Here is a 13,304-nt window from a genome sequence, read left to right as displayed (position 1 = left end):
GTGGTTTTGAAATTTCATCTTCCCAAATGCAAGTACAGTGTGTTAACCACAGCACCATCTCGCTCAGTGTAAGTCAGTGTAAGTATGAAGCTGGGGAGGGATTAAAGGAGATATGAAATAGCAGTGGGGTCAGAAATAGGGAACAAGGAGGAAGGCAGGCATAGCTTTAGCACAGCAGCTAGTGGAAACAGACCGCAAGGACTGCAGGAAAGACTGTGGAGGATCTAGGAAGCACACATACAGATAATCAGCAAAAATACCTTGCTTCTCACCAAAAGGGGATATATGAGGTCATTAACCATCATGTGGAGTCTTTGAACACCACTACTACTCCATTCTCACCAAAAACTTACTACTAAGCACCAATGCCTTCACCATCTTTGTTAGTCCACGATTTTGTTGACACATACCTGTCTACGAACTACATCCTATCAGCCACCTGCATGCACTGAATTAATAAAACAGTATTACATTACATAATTTTATTAATTCGCTATTACCACTTGCCTACCGTATTTCACATAATGTCTTTCATACTAACAAACTTTTCTCATGGCAACAGATTTGCTTTCCTCTATCATGCAAGTTCTATGCTACAATATTTCATATCCGCACACTTCTTAACTCTCTTGCACTGTTTGTTATATATATCCATTGATCAAGGTTGCAAAATAACTACCATGTCTAAGTCTGCATGCCCTATCCCTGTAATTCATCTTTGCTATTATAATTACAATTGCAATGAGCAATGTGAGTAAACCCAGGACCAGTCATACAAACTGCATTGCAGCAAATATGGGCAAAAAGAAAGTATCACACAGCTGCTGCTTACAGTTTGTTGTACACAGCATTGCAGCAATGTAAGCCTTGAACATTAACACATACTGCAAATTTACCTCTAACACTAATGCACACCAATTTTGCCTGTGGCCAATCACTAGTGCTTCAGCTTTACAATACTGATTTGGTTGCATTAGGAACTAATATGATACATAATGTAACACAAGATGCCCTCCAATTCTTGATAAAAGAAGTGACAAAACTGTTTTCACTTTCAAACTATTGTTCAGTATTCAGTTAAGAATAAATGACAGCTGTGTCCCTTTTATGTGACACCAAGTTAAAATCTTTAGCCATGACTTCTTAATTCAATTACAGAAATATACAAGGTAAATTCCATATGAAAGCAACCTTCAGCACCAGCAATTTTCCAGAAGTAATCATGCTGCCTACAACCCAAAATCCTAAATACAATCATGCACAAACAGCTGTGTTTTGTCTTACAACAGCCCTAACATGTTAAGAATTCTGTGGCACCTACACTACTGCAAAGTCAAAATAATACTTCCTATTACTATATGGTACCTAATATACGAGGGCAGGGATTTGTATAAAACTTAACGCTGCTGCAGTCTATGGCAGTATTTAAATCATCTATGATTCAAAATATTGTATACAATGTGAAATGCAGCCTAAAATCCTGTCTAAGCAGGCCCAATTACACAGCTGCTCCAAACTGATTTTCTCAAAGCAAATGGTAGCTGACAAAACCAAATTTCAGCATAATTCCACTTGCTGCATGTGTAACTAACTAATCTGAGGAAAACTAAGTAAATGCTGAAACAAACTACTCAACATGAGATTAACAGGTGAACTTCACACAATGTAGTTATCTGTTAACTTACACACAACAAAGTCCTATAAGGCTCTCTCACTGCAGTTATTTCTAGCCATAGCTACAACAAAACTTTGTTAAAAAATGTAATATGTCAAATAAGTGAAACCATGAGCTGATATCTAGAAAAGGTGTAGTTTACCATACCTAGGTTGGTACTGTATCAGTTTCACATAGCCATTGGAGTATCATTTCACGTATCCGATGAGAAATGAGTCATTGTATTTTGAGCACCAAAACTGAAACCATTTAACATTCTTTCAGATTATATATTGCTACATTTGGTCACGATAGACTGCTCTAAATTGTTGCTGTACATCTTCAATACTATTCCTGCTATTTCTTGAGACTGTAGTTCATGATAAAAGATGACAGTTCTTTGTAAATGGGCGTAATCTAATAGATTTTTACTACTGTACTGAACAGTCAACCCAGATTTTATTCAGTGTTTGATGTTCTTGAACAAAGAAGTATGATTATAACTACAAATCAAAAATTGTGAACAATGAACAACATAACCAAAAGTAAAAATAAAGATCAAAGTCCAGGTTTTACAGCCACTCAATTGCTTGAATGCCAGTCAGATGCAATTTTTCGAGGGTATGGGTTAAGGATCCTAGGGTATTGCACCATTTGTACAATGGCTTCTGGCTGAATACCTAAGACCATTTACAAATTTTAGTCTTCTCAAAGACTGGTGGTAGTCTAATTCTAATATGAAACTAAAAAAGGAAATAAGCCAGCATTTAGTGAGAAGTCCACAGAACTTGCATTGTTTTGTTACTATCTCATCAAAGTATGCAGCCTTTTCACTTTGGAAGGGGAGGAGGAGGGGGGGTACTTAAACCTTCCTGCATTTCCGAAGTTGTAAATGGTTGAGGATATAGATCCTGTTGTTCATTCCACTTTATGGAGAGAATCTGAAGAAAGTGAACAGAGGTTATGTAACTAACATTAATTTGCATTATAATTTTGGATGTATATCACGGTCACAAAATTATTTATGTAACTGTGATAAATATCTTATCAACTTCTTAACTCACAACCACAGTTTTTTTAAAAAAATACACTGCACATTTATTGGTTATATTCACATCAGGATTTCACAAAACTGCTTCAACTCATTCCTGTGTAACAAACTGTACTGCCTCTATCCTAGTGCCTTGCTTAACCACATGTCGTGCCTGAAGCAATAGAAGGAAAAATGACAATGGAGAAATTGTTGAGCATAAGAATTATTAAGCACTCCACAGTGACAGTCACCACATGCACAGCATAATACATTCTCAGACTATCATGTGACATATAAGATTTAATCTGTCTCGACACCTGGCCACAGATAAACCCGGGTATTTGATACCACCCATAAGCTTTGACCATGAAGTCATACCACAATCCAAGATCCAACACACACTATTTCAAAATAGTGACCAATACTCAGAATGTTTCCATGGTGCACAAACGTAAACATGAAGTATAGAATCATACAAATTATTAACAACGGATACTGAAACTAATGGAACAACTGCAGAAAAATGGTTTTGAGCGGGGAGAAACTAACATATAACATAACAATAGCAAAATCACATTAATAGTGAAATGCACGAAACAGTGACAGTAACAAGGTACAGTGAAAAATCATGAAAGCTACCAAAATGCAGTACTGACAGCTTGAGTTTAGGTATATAGCTTTACTTGAAAGACCAGAATCAATATAGAAATCCTTAAAGTAACTCCACTAGAAACCTAGCAAAAAATCACAGATACTAACAATGCAATAACAACAAAAATCAGTCGACTTGTCCACAGTACCACAACACCAAAACTATCTCATAACTAACACCTACATTGGCAAAATGAACTCGACAATACCCACAACCCACAGTTCAAGATAATTATAAAAAAAAAATCATAAAAATTACAGTAATACCACATTATATACACACAATATGCACATTAGCACCAATACCATTCCTACTACAGTAAAAAAATAAAATGATCCTCACCACAAAAAGTCAGCCAACACACAAATCGAGAAACAATATGTCATCAACACACACTCTCAACTATCAAGTCTAGAGTTTTACAACTAGGAACCCCTCTGGATAGAACACCATATGTTGTCCCACCAACAATGCCACATACACTGGTCCCTGATCCAAGATGCATCAATGTTGGCCAGTTCCACACCTTTCCAACTAGCTTAACATTTCACATACTCATAATAACTATATAGGGATCAGCTTGTTGTCCATCATCGTGACCTGCAGGGACCTACTTGTGAACTTCGTTGCCACACCCGTAACTAACAAAAAACAAACCATACAATTAAATCTTCAACCATACACAATACCACACACTTAAATCCAAACCTTGTAAAAAAATCTATTTAAAATAATTCACATTTACTGATAAATCAAAGCTGCATATTTCTGAATATACACTCAGGATTATCTTCAGACTTAAGTATTTGAGTCAGTAACTCCTCTTGTCTATTCAGAACCTCATGTCAGAGTACTCAGTACTACTGAGTGATCAAAACACGCCATGTAATTAAAAATGTGCAACTGAAAATCAACAATGAGACTTTCCTTAAATATCAATACAGTTGCTGATTCTCACAAGTAGAATATGTCAACTATAGTGAAAGTATCTATTGCCAATAACTGCCAACATCAAAATAACTCACTAACAAACTGCCACAAGCTCTCCATCATCATCATATCATCATCAAAGAAAACCTCTGATAGCATGTCACTTAGTTGATTTCTTGCCTGTGTACTGGGATATGTAAACATCACTTTCCACATGCAATGGCATAATTTTTATCATGTGCAAGTATTCAACTTCAGTCAATCTAAAACCTGATATTTCACATGCTATGACCTAATACTGTGAATACAGATCAAAAATACTATAACTTTAGCGCTAAATAATGTTTCCCATATTTTTAAAGTACACCACTAACAACTACAGATTGTAGCTTACCTTGCAATGTGTCAATCAGTGTGCCTTTTAATTCCCAAATCATTATATTTTTGTCTGCAGATGCTGTTACAATTATTCCAGTAGGCATCTGCACTGCAGCCCATACAGTTGCTTCATGTCCAGTCAGTACAACAGTGGGTTCTTTGAAATCAAATATATTCCAGAAGGCAGCAGTTTTGTCCCAAGATGCACTAAGAAGTGTGCCTGGAAGTATGCCCGGTTGCACAGAGCACACTGCAAGAAAGATTTTTATAAAAAAAGGGTCATGCTGCATAGTAAATCAATCACACCTACATTTCACTAAGTCTTCTCATGTTTCCCACGAGTCGGGTTAAAAAGGATGTGGCACTAAACACTGGGAAGGAGAGGGAAGGGGGGACACAGAGGGCAAAGCACAGTGGCTAACACAGGCAAAGCTTGTGAACAGTTAGCAGGCCCACACATCTAAATGTTTTAGCTGTTAACTCTCACCAGAGGTCTTCTCACTGTTGTTACAGGAAGTAATTCATATAGCCTAAGTTTCTAGTTGGGTCACAGAACAAAAATGTGACTGAGGTGCAAACAATGAACGACTCTGCATCAATTGCCAATTGCACTATTTCTGAAAACACGATGGTGATTACATTGGAAAATGTGGGAACAATACAGATTTCTCTTTGGTAGAAGATGATCTGCCCATTCTTCAACTGGCTAATCAAAACATGGAGGAGGAGGAGGAGGAAGAGGAGGAGGAGGAGGAGATTAGTGTTTAACGTCCCTTTGACAACGAGGTTATTAGAGATGGGGCACAAGCTTGGAGTAGGGAAGGAAATCAGTGATGCCCTTTCAAAGAAACCATCCCAACATTTGCCTGAAGCGATTTAGAGAAATTGTGGAAAACCTAAATCAGGATGGCCAGACGTGTGTCTGAACCATCGTCCTTCTAAGTCCAATGTGCTAACCACTGCGCCACCTAGCACGGTCTCAAAACATGTATTAACCATAAAAAATTACAATATGTATAGATAGTAAATCCTGTCAAATGTGTAACATAGATTACTTTCACCTAAACAGAATGGCAACCTAGATGGTAACATTTTTGTCATGAATGAGTGCTAAGTGCAGTGTAGCAGAGGCAACAAAATTACCTGTTGGGAACCTACATGCAAAATTGTGACAGTGGAGTTTCAACGCAAAACTCAACGAAGGTCTGCAGTCAACTACATACCAGTCCTAACAGTTCCTTTCTCAACAATAGCATGCAGTGATGATTGAGAGCTTGGGTGACATTCTTCTCTGCGGTAACATTGCCAATAGTATATGTGGGCACGCACAATCCTATGTATTTTTTCTTAGAGGCATTTTTTTGTTGGTATGCCATATCTCCCATATTACTTAACCAAAATTAAGATTGAGACATCATTTTCAAAATTTCAATTACCACTAACAACAAAAAACACACTAATAATTTAAAATTAGTGTATTCATTAAAAAAGCTATTTCAAACAATTTTTTGATAAAAGCAATGTACACAGTGCAAGCTATTGACAATCTGTTTAACAAACACGCACAGCAGCTGTTGCAGTTGCTTAGATTCTGTACATAAGCACAGTCCATCACACAAGTTTGGCCACACATATTGATGTAAGGAATATAGAAGGCAGCATATACTGACAATCTAAATTTACTCTCATGCACAACAGCAGTTAGAGATGTTTTTACCTTTCTTTATTTCTTTCCATTTTTCTTAAAGCAACAATTGTGTACTGTGTGAAGAAACTGAATTGTATCTGTGTTCTTAATGGAGCACAACACGCAAACCAAAAGGGAGACCACCAACCTGAGGGCATTCTGCAGCATTGGAATGTGTCACAGGCCACAGAAGAAAACAATGAAATGATCGTATGGCATTGTTGCCCAGGAGATCCCAATCGGATTCAGCCAAGTGTAAGTCTTATTTCAGTTGACGCCACATTGGGTGACTTGCATACCAATGATGAGGATGAAGTGATGGTGAGGATGATGTTTGGTTTGTGTGTCGCTCAACCGCGCAGTCATTAGCACCCGTACAAATTTCCTATCTAGTCCAATCTTGCCACTTTCATGAATGATGATGAAGACAACACATACACCCAGTCCCCGAATGGAGAAAATCTCCAACCCAGCCAGGAATCAAACCTAGGCTCACTGCATGGGAGGCAAGCACATTACTGCTCAGCCAAGCAGAAGAATTAATACTGGACAAAGTGATGAACAAAGATAACTTCGACTTCAGCAAGATACAGAAGCTCAGTGTAATTGCAGACAGTTCAATTCAGCATATCAAAAGAAAAATGCTATTATCATGTTAATTAGAAATCTTAATGCTAATAAGAGATTAATCAATGGTGTAAGATTAGCGGTAACTCAGGAAAGTAAGTCATCACTGCTAAATTAATTGACTTTGATACAACTGTGCTCATACCCACATTAACCTCACATCATCTACACTAACCATGCCTTTCCAAATAATAAAACAATTACCAACAAAAACAGCCTTCACCACAAACATTAGTAAATCACAAGGTCAGATGCTTCATAGGGCAAGAACTGTATTTACCAGAACCTGTTTTTTCTCATTTACAGTTGTCTGTACCTTTTTCACAAGTTCACAGATTCCATTTGTGCTGAAGATTCAAAAAACCAAAAAGTAAACAGTGATCACATTATAACTGCTAACATTGTTTCCAAAGCATGTTTTGTAAAATAAGGAAGTTTGAAAAAATAAAATTAATCTGACACAGGCAAGGCCTGCTTTGTATATGTTTTGCAAGTAATCACACTATATATATATCGATGATAGGCAATGAAAACCCCTTAACTTCCATTTTGTTAAATTTTGCAGGAGAAGCAAAAACGGTTTCCTAGAAAGTGATACAGAAAACGGTTTCCTAGAAAGTGATACAGAAAACGGTTTCCTAGAAAGTGATACAGAAAACGGTTTCCTAGAAAGTGATACAGAAAACGGTTTCCTAGAAAGTGATACAGAAAACGGTTTCCTAGAAAGTGATACAGAAAACGGTTTCCTAGAAAGTGATACAGAAAACGGTTTCCTAGAAAGTGATACAGAAAACGGTTTCCTAGAAAGTGATACAGAAAACGGTTTCCTAGAAAGTGATACAGAAAGTTGCAGTATGTTTAACTGTATAGTAAAAGCCTAGTTAATTGACAGATTACAGAAATCCATGCACTTTCAAATCTCTTTGATTATGGAGTTACTGGTTACTGAATTTACAAGGTTTTCACAGACAAATGGATTTACGGAGTTTTCACTCCCTAACATTGATATAATGAAATCAATTCCTTACAACAAGAGGATTATTTGTTATTACTGTTCACAATGTCAAGATTTTAAACATGGCTGCAACAGCAACTGTTGAAATTCTTCACGATAAAGTATGACAGCCAAAAACAGTTGCAGGATAAAAATTTATTAAAATTCTTGACCAAGGTTTCGGTACATATAAATATACCTTCATCAGAAGTAAAAAATCCTGAACAGGAAGACACTTTCATTAGAAAAGCCTTAGCATCGGAAGTGAGAAACACAAAAGCTTAAGTAATAGTGAAATTACCAGAGTAATACAGGCATAAAATCTTTAGTTACTTACTAAAATTACATCATGCAATGGAGATTAATAAAACAATTGTGCCAAAGGCGTTGTCAATAATTAAGACATCTTCTTCATTTGTACAACATGACTATTGGCACAGGGTCAAAGCGAACAGTTTAGCACCATTACTTCGCCTATGAACTATTGGCGAAACCATCTGCCCTAGTGCTTTCACACTCTTGTCTCGATAGTTGACCAGAAAAGAACCTTTTACAAACATTTATACCTCCAATTATTGATTACAGCCAAGTGATCCAGCAAGGCCTTTCTCAGAATACTGTCCCTCATCTCTCTCCTCGACCTTATCTGAACAACATGGCAGAAACTGCCCTTCCCACTGGAGCAAAATCCTTTAAGTCCTACTGCACTGTTCAGCTACTTTCTGGAAGCCCTCCTCACTGGCATGAACCCCACTCTGCTATAACCTCCCATATCATATTAGAGAACTGAATAACATCCCCAGCTTCTGAAGACAGTTACATATCTACTAAAGCAACCATAAGGATTAACACTGTCCCTGTACGCACTCATTGCCCTTGTACATCCTTCTTTCTGACCAGATCGTCCTCATTTCCCAATATTCTTAGGTGGTGCAATCTCCTTAAACTTTCTTTCCCCTAAACTTCCTATACTTCCTATATCAGAAAACATCTGCCTTGTACACCTTTTATCTAACATTACCACCACCACTGCTATCACAATTAGTGGCAGCAGATGCAGTAGTACAAGTACTGCCTGCATTAGCTTTATAAGTTCTTGACTGCTATTTCAGGAACAAAAATCATTTTAATACTGTATGTCACATTAAAATTCTTATTTCTTATGAAACACTGACATAAAAAAGGTATTGTATGTTTGAAACCCTGATCCGATGTACGAGAAGGACTGATGACTCCAAACAGAACTGGTTACTTAATAAGTAAGTAAAACTATGTAGCAACAGCTACGCTAAACTGTCAACTCACTATCTGAACACAGCCTTAGGAAACAATACATATCCATCCAAATTGGATCAAAAAGATTGTATCTACTACATGATACACAATTACACCCAAACCAACATAAACACGATTTTCACCTGCAAAATCAAAATTCAATTAAACAATCTGTGTTTGATTAACTACAGACTGCATTTTCCAGACCAGAAGGGACACACACACACACACACACACACACACACACACACACACACACACACTTCCTCTTTTTGTCTTTCTCTGAGAAAGACAATCACTATCAAGGCCGCCATTACACAAAAGAAATATTTATACCTAAACACAAATCTGGAACTTATCTTGTTCGCATTGTAAACTGGTATTTCACTCCAACATCTGAGTTCACGCAACATACGAAAGCTTGATCGTAGTCCCAAACAGTTACTTTCTCAATCCAACCACAAAAATTAGGCTCTCTTACAACTCGCAGGAAGAATTTATCCACACTCAGAACTAAAGGAAATAACTATCTGCATATGTGCGAAATTTCCTGCCGTGAATGCAGCGGTAAATACGAAAAATAAAAATTGAGTTTACCAGTACACTAATAATTGAAAGAGGACTGAAAGAGGAAACGTTTTCACTGTTATACCACACAAAGATTGCAACTTAATCTCAACATACAACAAATAATATCTGTAGCAATAGTGTATAGTATACTGAAAGATTTGATACAAAGTGTTCAACAGCGGATCATTACACAGTGTTTATAAACATACCTGTATCGCTATGGGAGATCAACATAAGTAGGGGTTTATTGCCAGATATTTCAAATACACGGATAATTTTGTCATTACTTCCAGTAACCACGAAATCCCTGTCAGATTCATCTGTGACGACACATACAGAACATACGAAGTTGCGATGGTCTTCATACGTTAATCCATACTCAAAACTACGTCTGGTCCTGTGTAACAGGAAAAAAACACAATATAATTGCATTTAAATGTGCATAAACACATTACATATGAAGGGTGTGGCCTTAAGACTTTAATTTTGACTTGTGGTTATAAATATCACATTTCAAGCAATTATATACTCTAGTATCGCTTCTAATTTACAAATAAAAGCATTTCACACATCCGAACAAAAATATGGACGATAATGTCTACTTTACAATAACTTACTGGTCACATTCCCACAACTTGGCTGTACAATCTCGTGAAGCTGTTATCAAATTTCCCGAGCTCGTCGTGCAAATAGCACGTACGTCTGCTTTATGTCCAGAAATCGTGTAACTCAATTCAAACTTCGTTTTCGGTTGTGACATTGTTGTATCAGAGCGCTATTTAACGCACTATGTTACATGCATAAAAGACTACTAAACCGAAACCAAAGTTTAAATTTCCGTCCCGTCACCTACACGATTCGCCACTGTTATGATCTTCAGCGTCTACCGGTGTCTACTGTCAGTGCAAAGAGCTTCATACAAATGCTACACAACACACATCGAGCCGCAACGACAATTAGTTTGAGGTGAATTGATTGAGAGATATGTATATAAATTTTGTGTCTTTGATCAATAGTGACGAAATCCTCATGGACGCCGAACATATCACATAAACAGACATAAGGTACATATAATATATGGCATCAAGCCGCCTTCCACAGACACTTAAAACTTGCACATGCATAATATATATCAATGCGCCAGCTACTTTGTTCTGGAAACATCCTACTAGCTCACTGTCGTGCCAGGTGCCAAAACAGTCATGAAAGTTAGGAGACATTGAGCTTCATATAACCACACACATTACTGCACACTTGAGAAGCATGCGTGTACAAGTATTTTGTGCAAGAATGAAGGATCGTCTGAATATAAATTAGCATATTCGATAAGCTGTTCAAGTTGCTTGAACTTTGATCAATTATCAATCATACAAGCTTATGCAAGCACGCTAGCAAACATTAAAATGCTTGCGTGAAAAGTAAAAACTCTGACAGATTAGATGGTTTATCTATAGATTGTTGTCATTGTTTCACGAAACCACTGAAGTTTCTTGTAAATCCATCCATGAAAGAAGGAATATTTCCTAAATGCATATAAAATATAAGGTAATGACTCTATACAGGGTGGTCCATTGATAGTGACCGGGCCAAATATCCCACGAAATAAGCATCAAACGAAAAAACTACAAAGAACGAAACTCGTCTAGCTTGAAGGGAAAATCAGATGGCGCTGCCATAGGTCAAACGGATATCAACTGCGTTTTGTAAATAAGAACCCCCCCTTTTTTTTTTACATATTCGTGTAGTACGTAAAGAAATATGAATGGACAACTTTTTTCGCTTTGTGATAGATGGCGTTGTAATAGTCACAAACGTATAAGTACGTGGTATCACGCAACATGCCGCCAGTGCGGAAGGTATTTGCTTCGTGATACATTACCCGTGTTAAAATGGACCGTTTACCAAATGCGGAAAAGGTCGATATCGTATTGATGTATGGCTATTGTGATCAAAATGCCCAAGGGGCGTGCGCTATGTATGCTGCTCGGTATCCTGGACGACATCATCCACGTGTCCGGACCGTTCGCTGGATAGTTACGTTGTTCAAGGAAATAGGAAGTGTTCAGCCACATGTGAAACGTCAACCACGACCTGCAACAAATGATGATGCCCAAGTAGGTGTTTTAGCTGCCGTCGCAGCTAACTCACACGTCAGTAGCAGACAAATTGCGCGAGAATCGGGAATCTCAAAAACGGTAGTGACACTAGTAGTGATGGGCTAAACTGCGATTTTCCGATATCAGTGATTTCTGTGAATGCTACTTTTCAGTATCTGTTATTCTTAACTGTGATTTGTCGCAGTTAAGAGTCGCAGTTAAGGAACATAGGTCGTGTATCCCTCCGCCACTGCTATTTCTGCGATTTCTGCTACTTCTGCGATTTCTGTGATTCCTGCGATTTCTGCGACTTACCACCGTATGAAAAAGTTACATCTGTCAACACAGAAGATTTCATCTCAACAAACCTGTCATTGGCAAGTATGTTTTACGTTTTTTCTTCCGTTGGCTTTAATTTTGTATTAAAGAAACAACTGTGAAAATATTAATAGAGTAATTAATATGTAAGTAGCCGTACAGTACCGTAATAGTTCGTATTTAGAAAATGAATTCTAACATATTGTTATGTTCACAGGTACCTGAAATACATTTCAGTCACTCAGTAAAGTGATAACTCAAAATATCATTGTCAACAGATCTGAAGAAATTGCCACTGCGTGTTTAGACCGTTTTCGTCAGACGAGAGGTTAGTTTCTAAGCGTTTCGATGGACTTAATTACTTCAGTGAGATCGTTCTTGCAAATGTGATATTCATTATAGCAAATATTAGCAATCTACTCTGTCAGTTATATTGCTAGTAATTAATGACAGCAAAAATTGTTTAATAATTCTTGTGTTTTTGCAAACACAGTTCTGACTCTGATTACTGGTTGCTGTACGTATCTAGCCACATCAAGGCTGTTTTTGAGAGAGACTCGTGAAGATTCAAGACAGTTGTTAGAGGATTTGCAGTTTAAAAGTGAAATAATTGTGAAATAAGTGTGTGAATGATTAAACTGTGTTTTATTGAAGTTGTTGTGCGATTTTAAAGGAATAATAAATGTCAAATACAGTGAGTGAATAATAAAAATCTCATTTTCCACATGTTTAAGCCGTTCTATACCCATAATTTTCCGCCACTTACTTGTTGGAGAGTGACATGCCGCCCCCCCCCCTTTCTCCACAATCTTGGTGTGACACTGACCTGTAACATATCCCGAAGTCTACAATATGCATTTTGAGGCTGTTGATATGAAAGTGGGAAGTACAGATCTTCCAGTTAAATCAGGAATAGCTTAAGTGCATTACTTGAAAGTAACACAGGAAAATCTTACTTATGTAGGTGGTAGTAGTGTCGGCAAAAAGTTCTTGTGTGTGAAGTTGACATGTAGAACACCAGGTGTAAAACTTTTCTCCCGAGTCTTGAACTGCGTCGGAACAAAAGTGAGGCATTCATATGACTGTTTTC

The 13,304-nt window shown here is 37.3% G+C and overlaps 1 protein-coding gene across 1 annotated transcript in view; it reads right to left on the bottom strand.

The window, feature by feature from the left end:
- LOC126183759 (phospholipase A-2-activating protein) overlaps positions 1 to 10,697 on the bottom strand; it is a 118,451-nt gene extending 107,754 nt beyond the window's left edge. The window contains exons 1-3 of the mRNA XM_049925987.1: positions 10,418 to 10,697; positions 10,010 to 10,197; positions 4,664 to 4,897 (exon numbers count right to left, since the gene is read on the bottom strand). Of these exons, the coding sequence (XP_049781944.1) occupies positions 4,664 to 4,897; positions 10,010 to 10,197; positions 10,418 to 10,560 (565 nt within the window). The 5' untranslated portion in view covers positions 10,561 to 10,697. The remainder of the gene's footprint in view (positions 1 to 4,663; positions 4,898 to 10,009; positions 10,198 to 10,417) is intronic.
- Positions 10,698 to 13,304: the final 2,607 nt, after the last annotated feature.

The sequence above is a fragment of the Schistocerca cancellata genome, chromosome 4 (assembly GCF_023864275.1).
Source record: "Schistocerca cancellata isolate TAMUIC-IGC-003103 chromosome 4, iqSchCanc2.1, whole genome shotgun sequence".
NCBI classification, from domain to species: Eukaryota; Metazoa; Arthropoda; class Insecta; order Orthoptera; family Acrididae; genus Schistocerca; species Schistocerca cancellata.
Note: the sequence above shows the minus strand (reverse complement) of the source record. Positions and strands in the feature narration are given on the sequence as shown.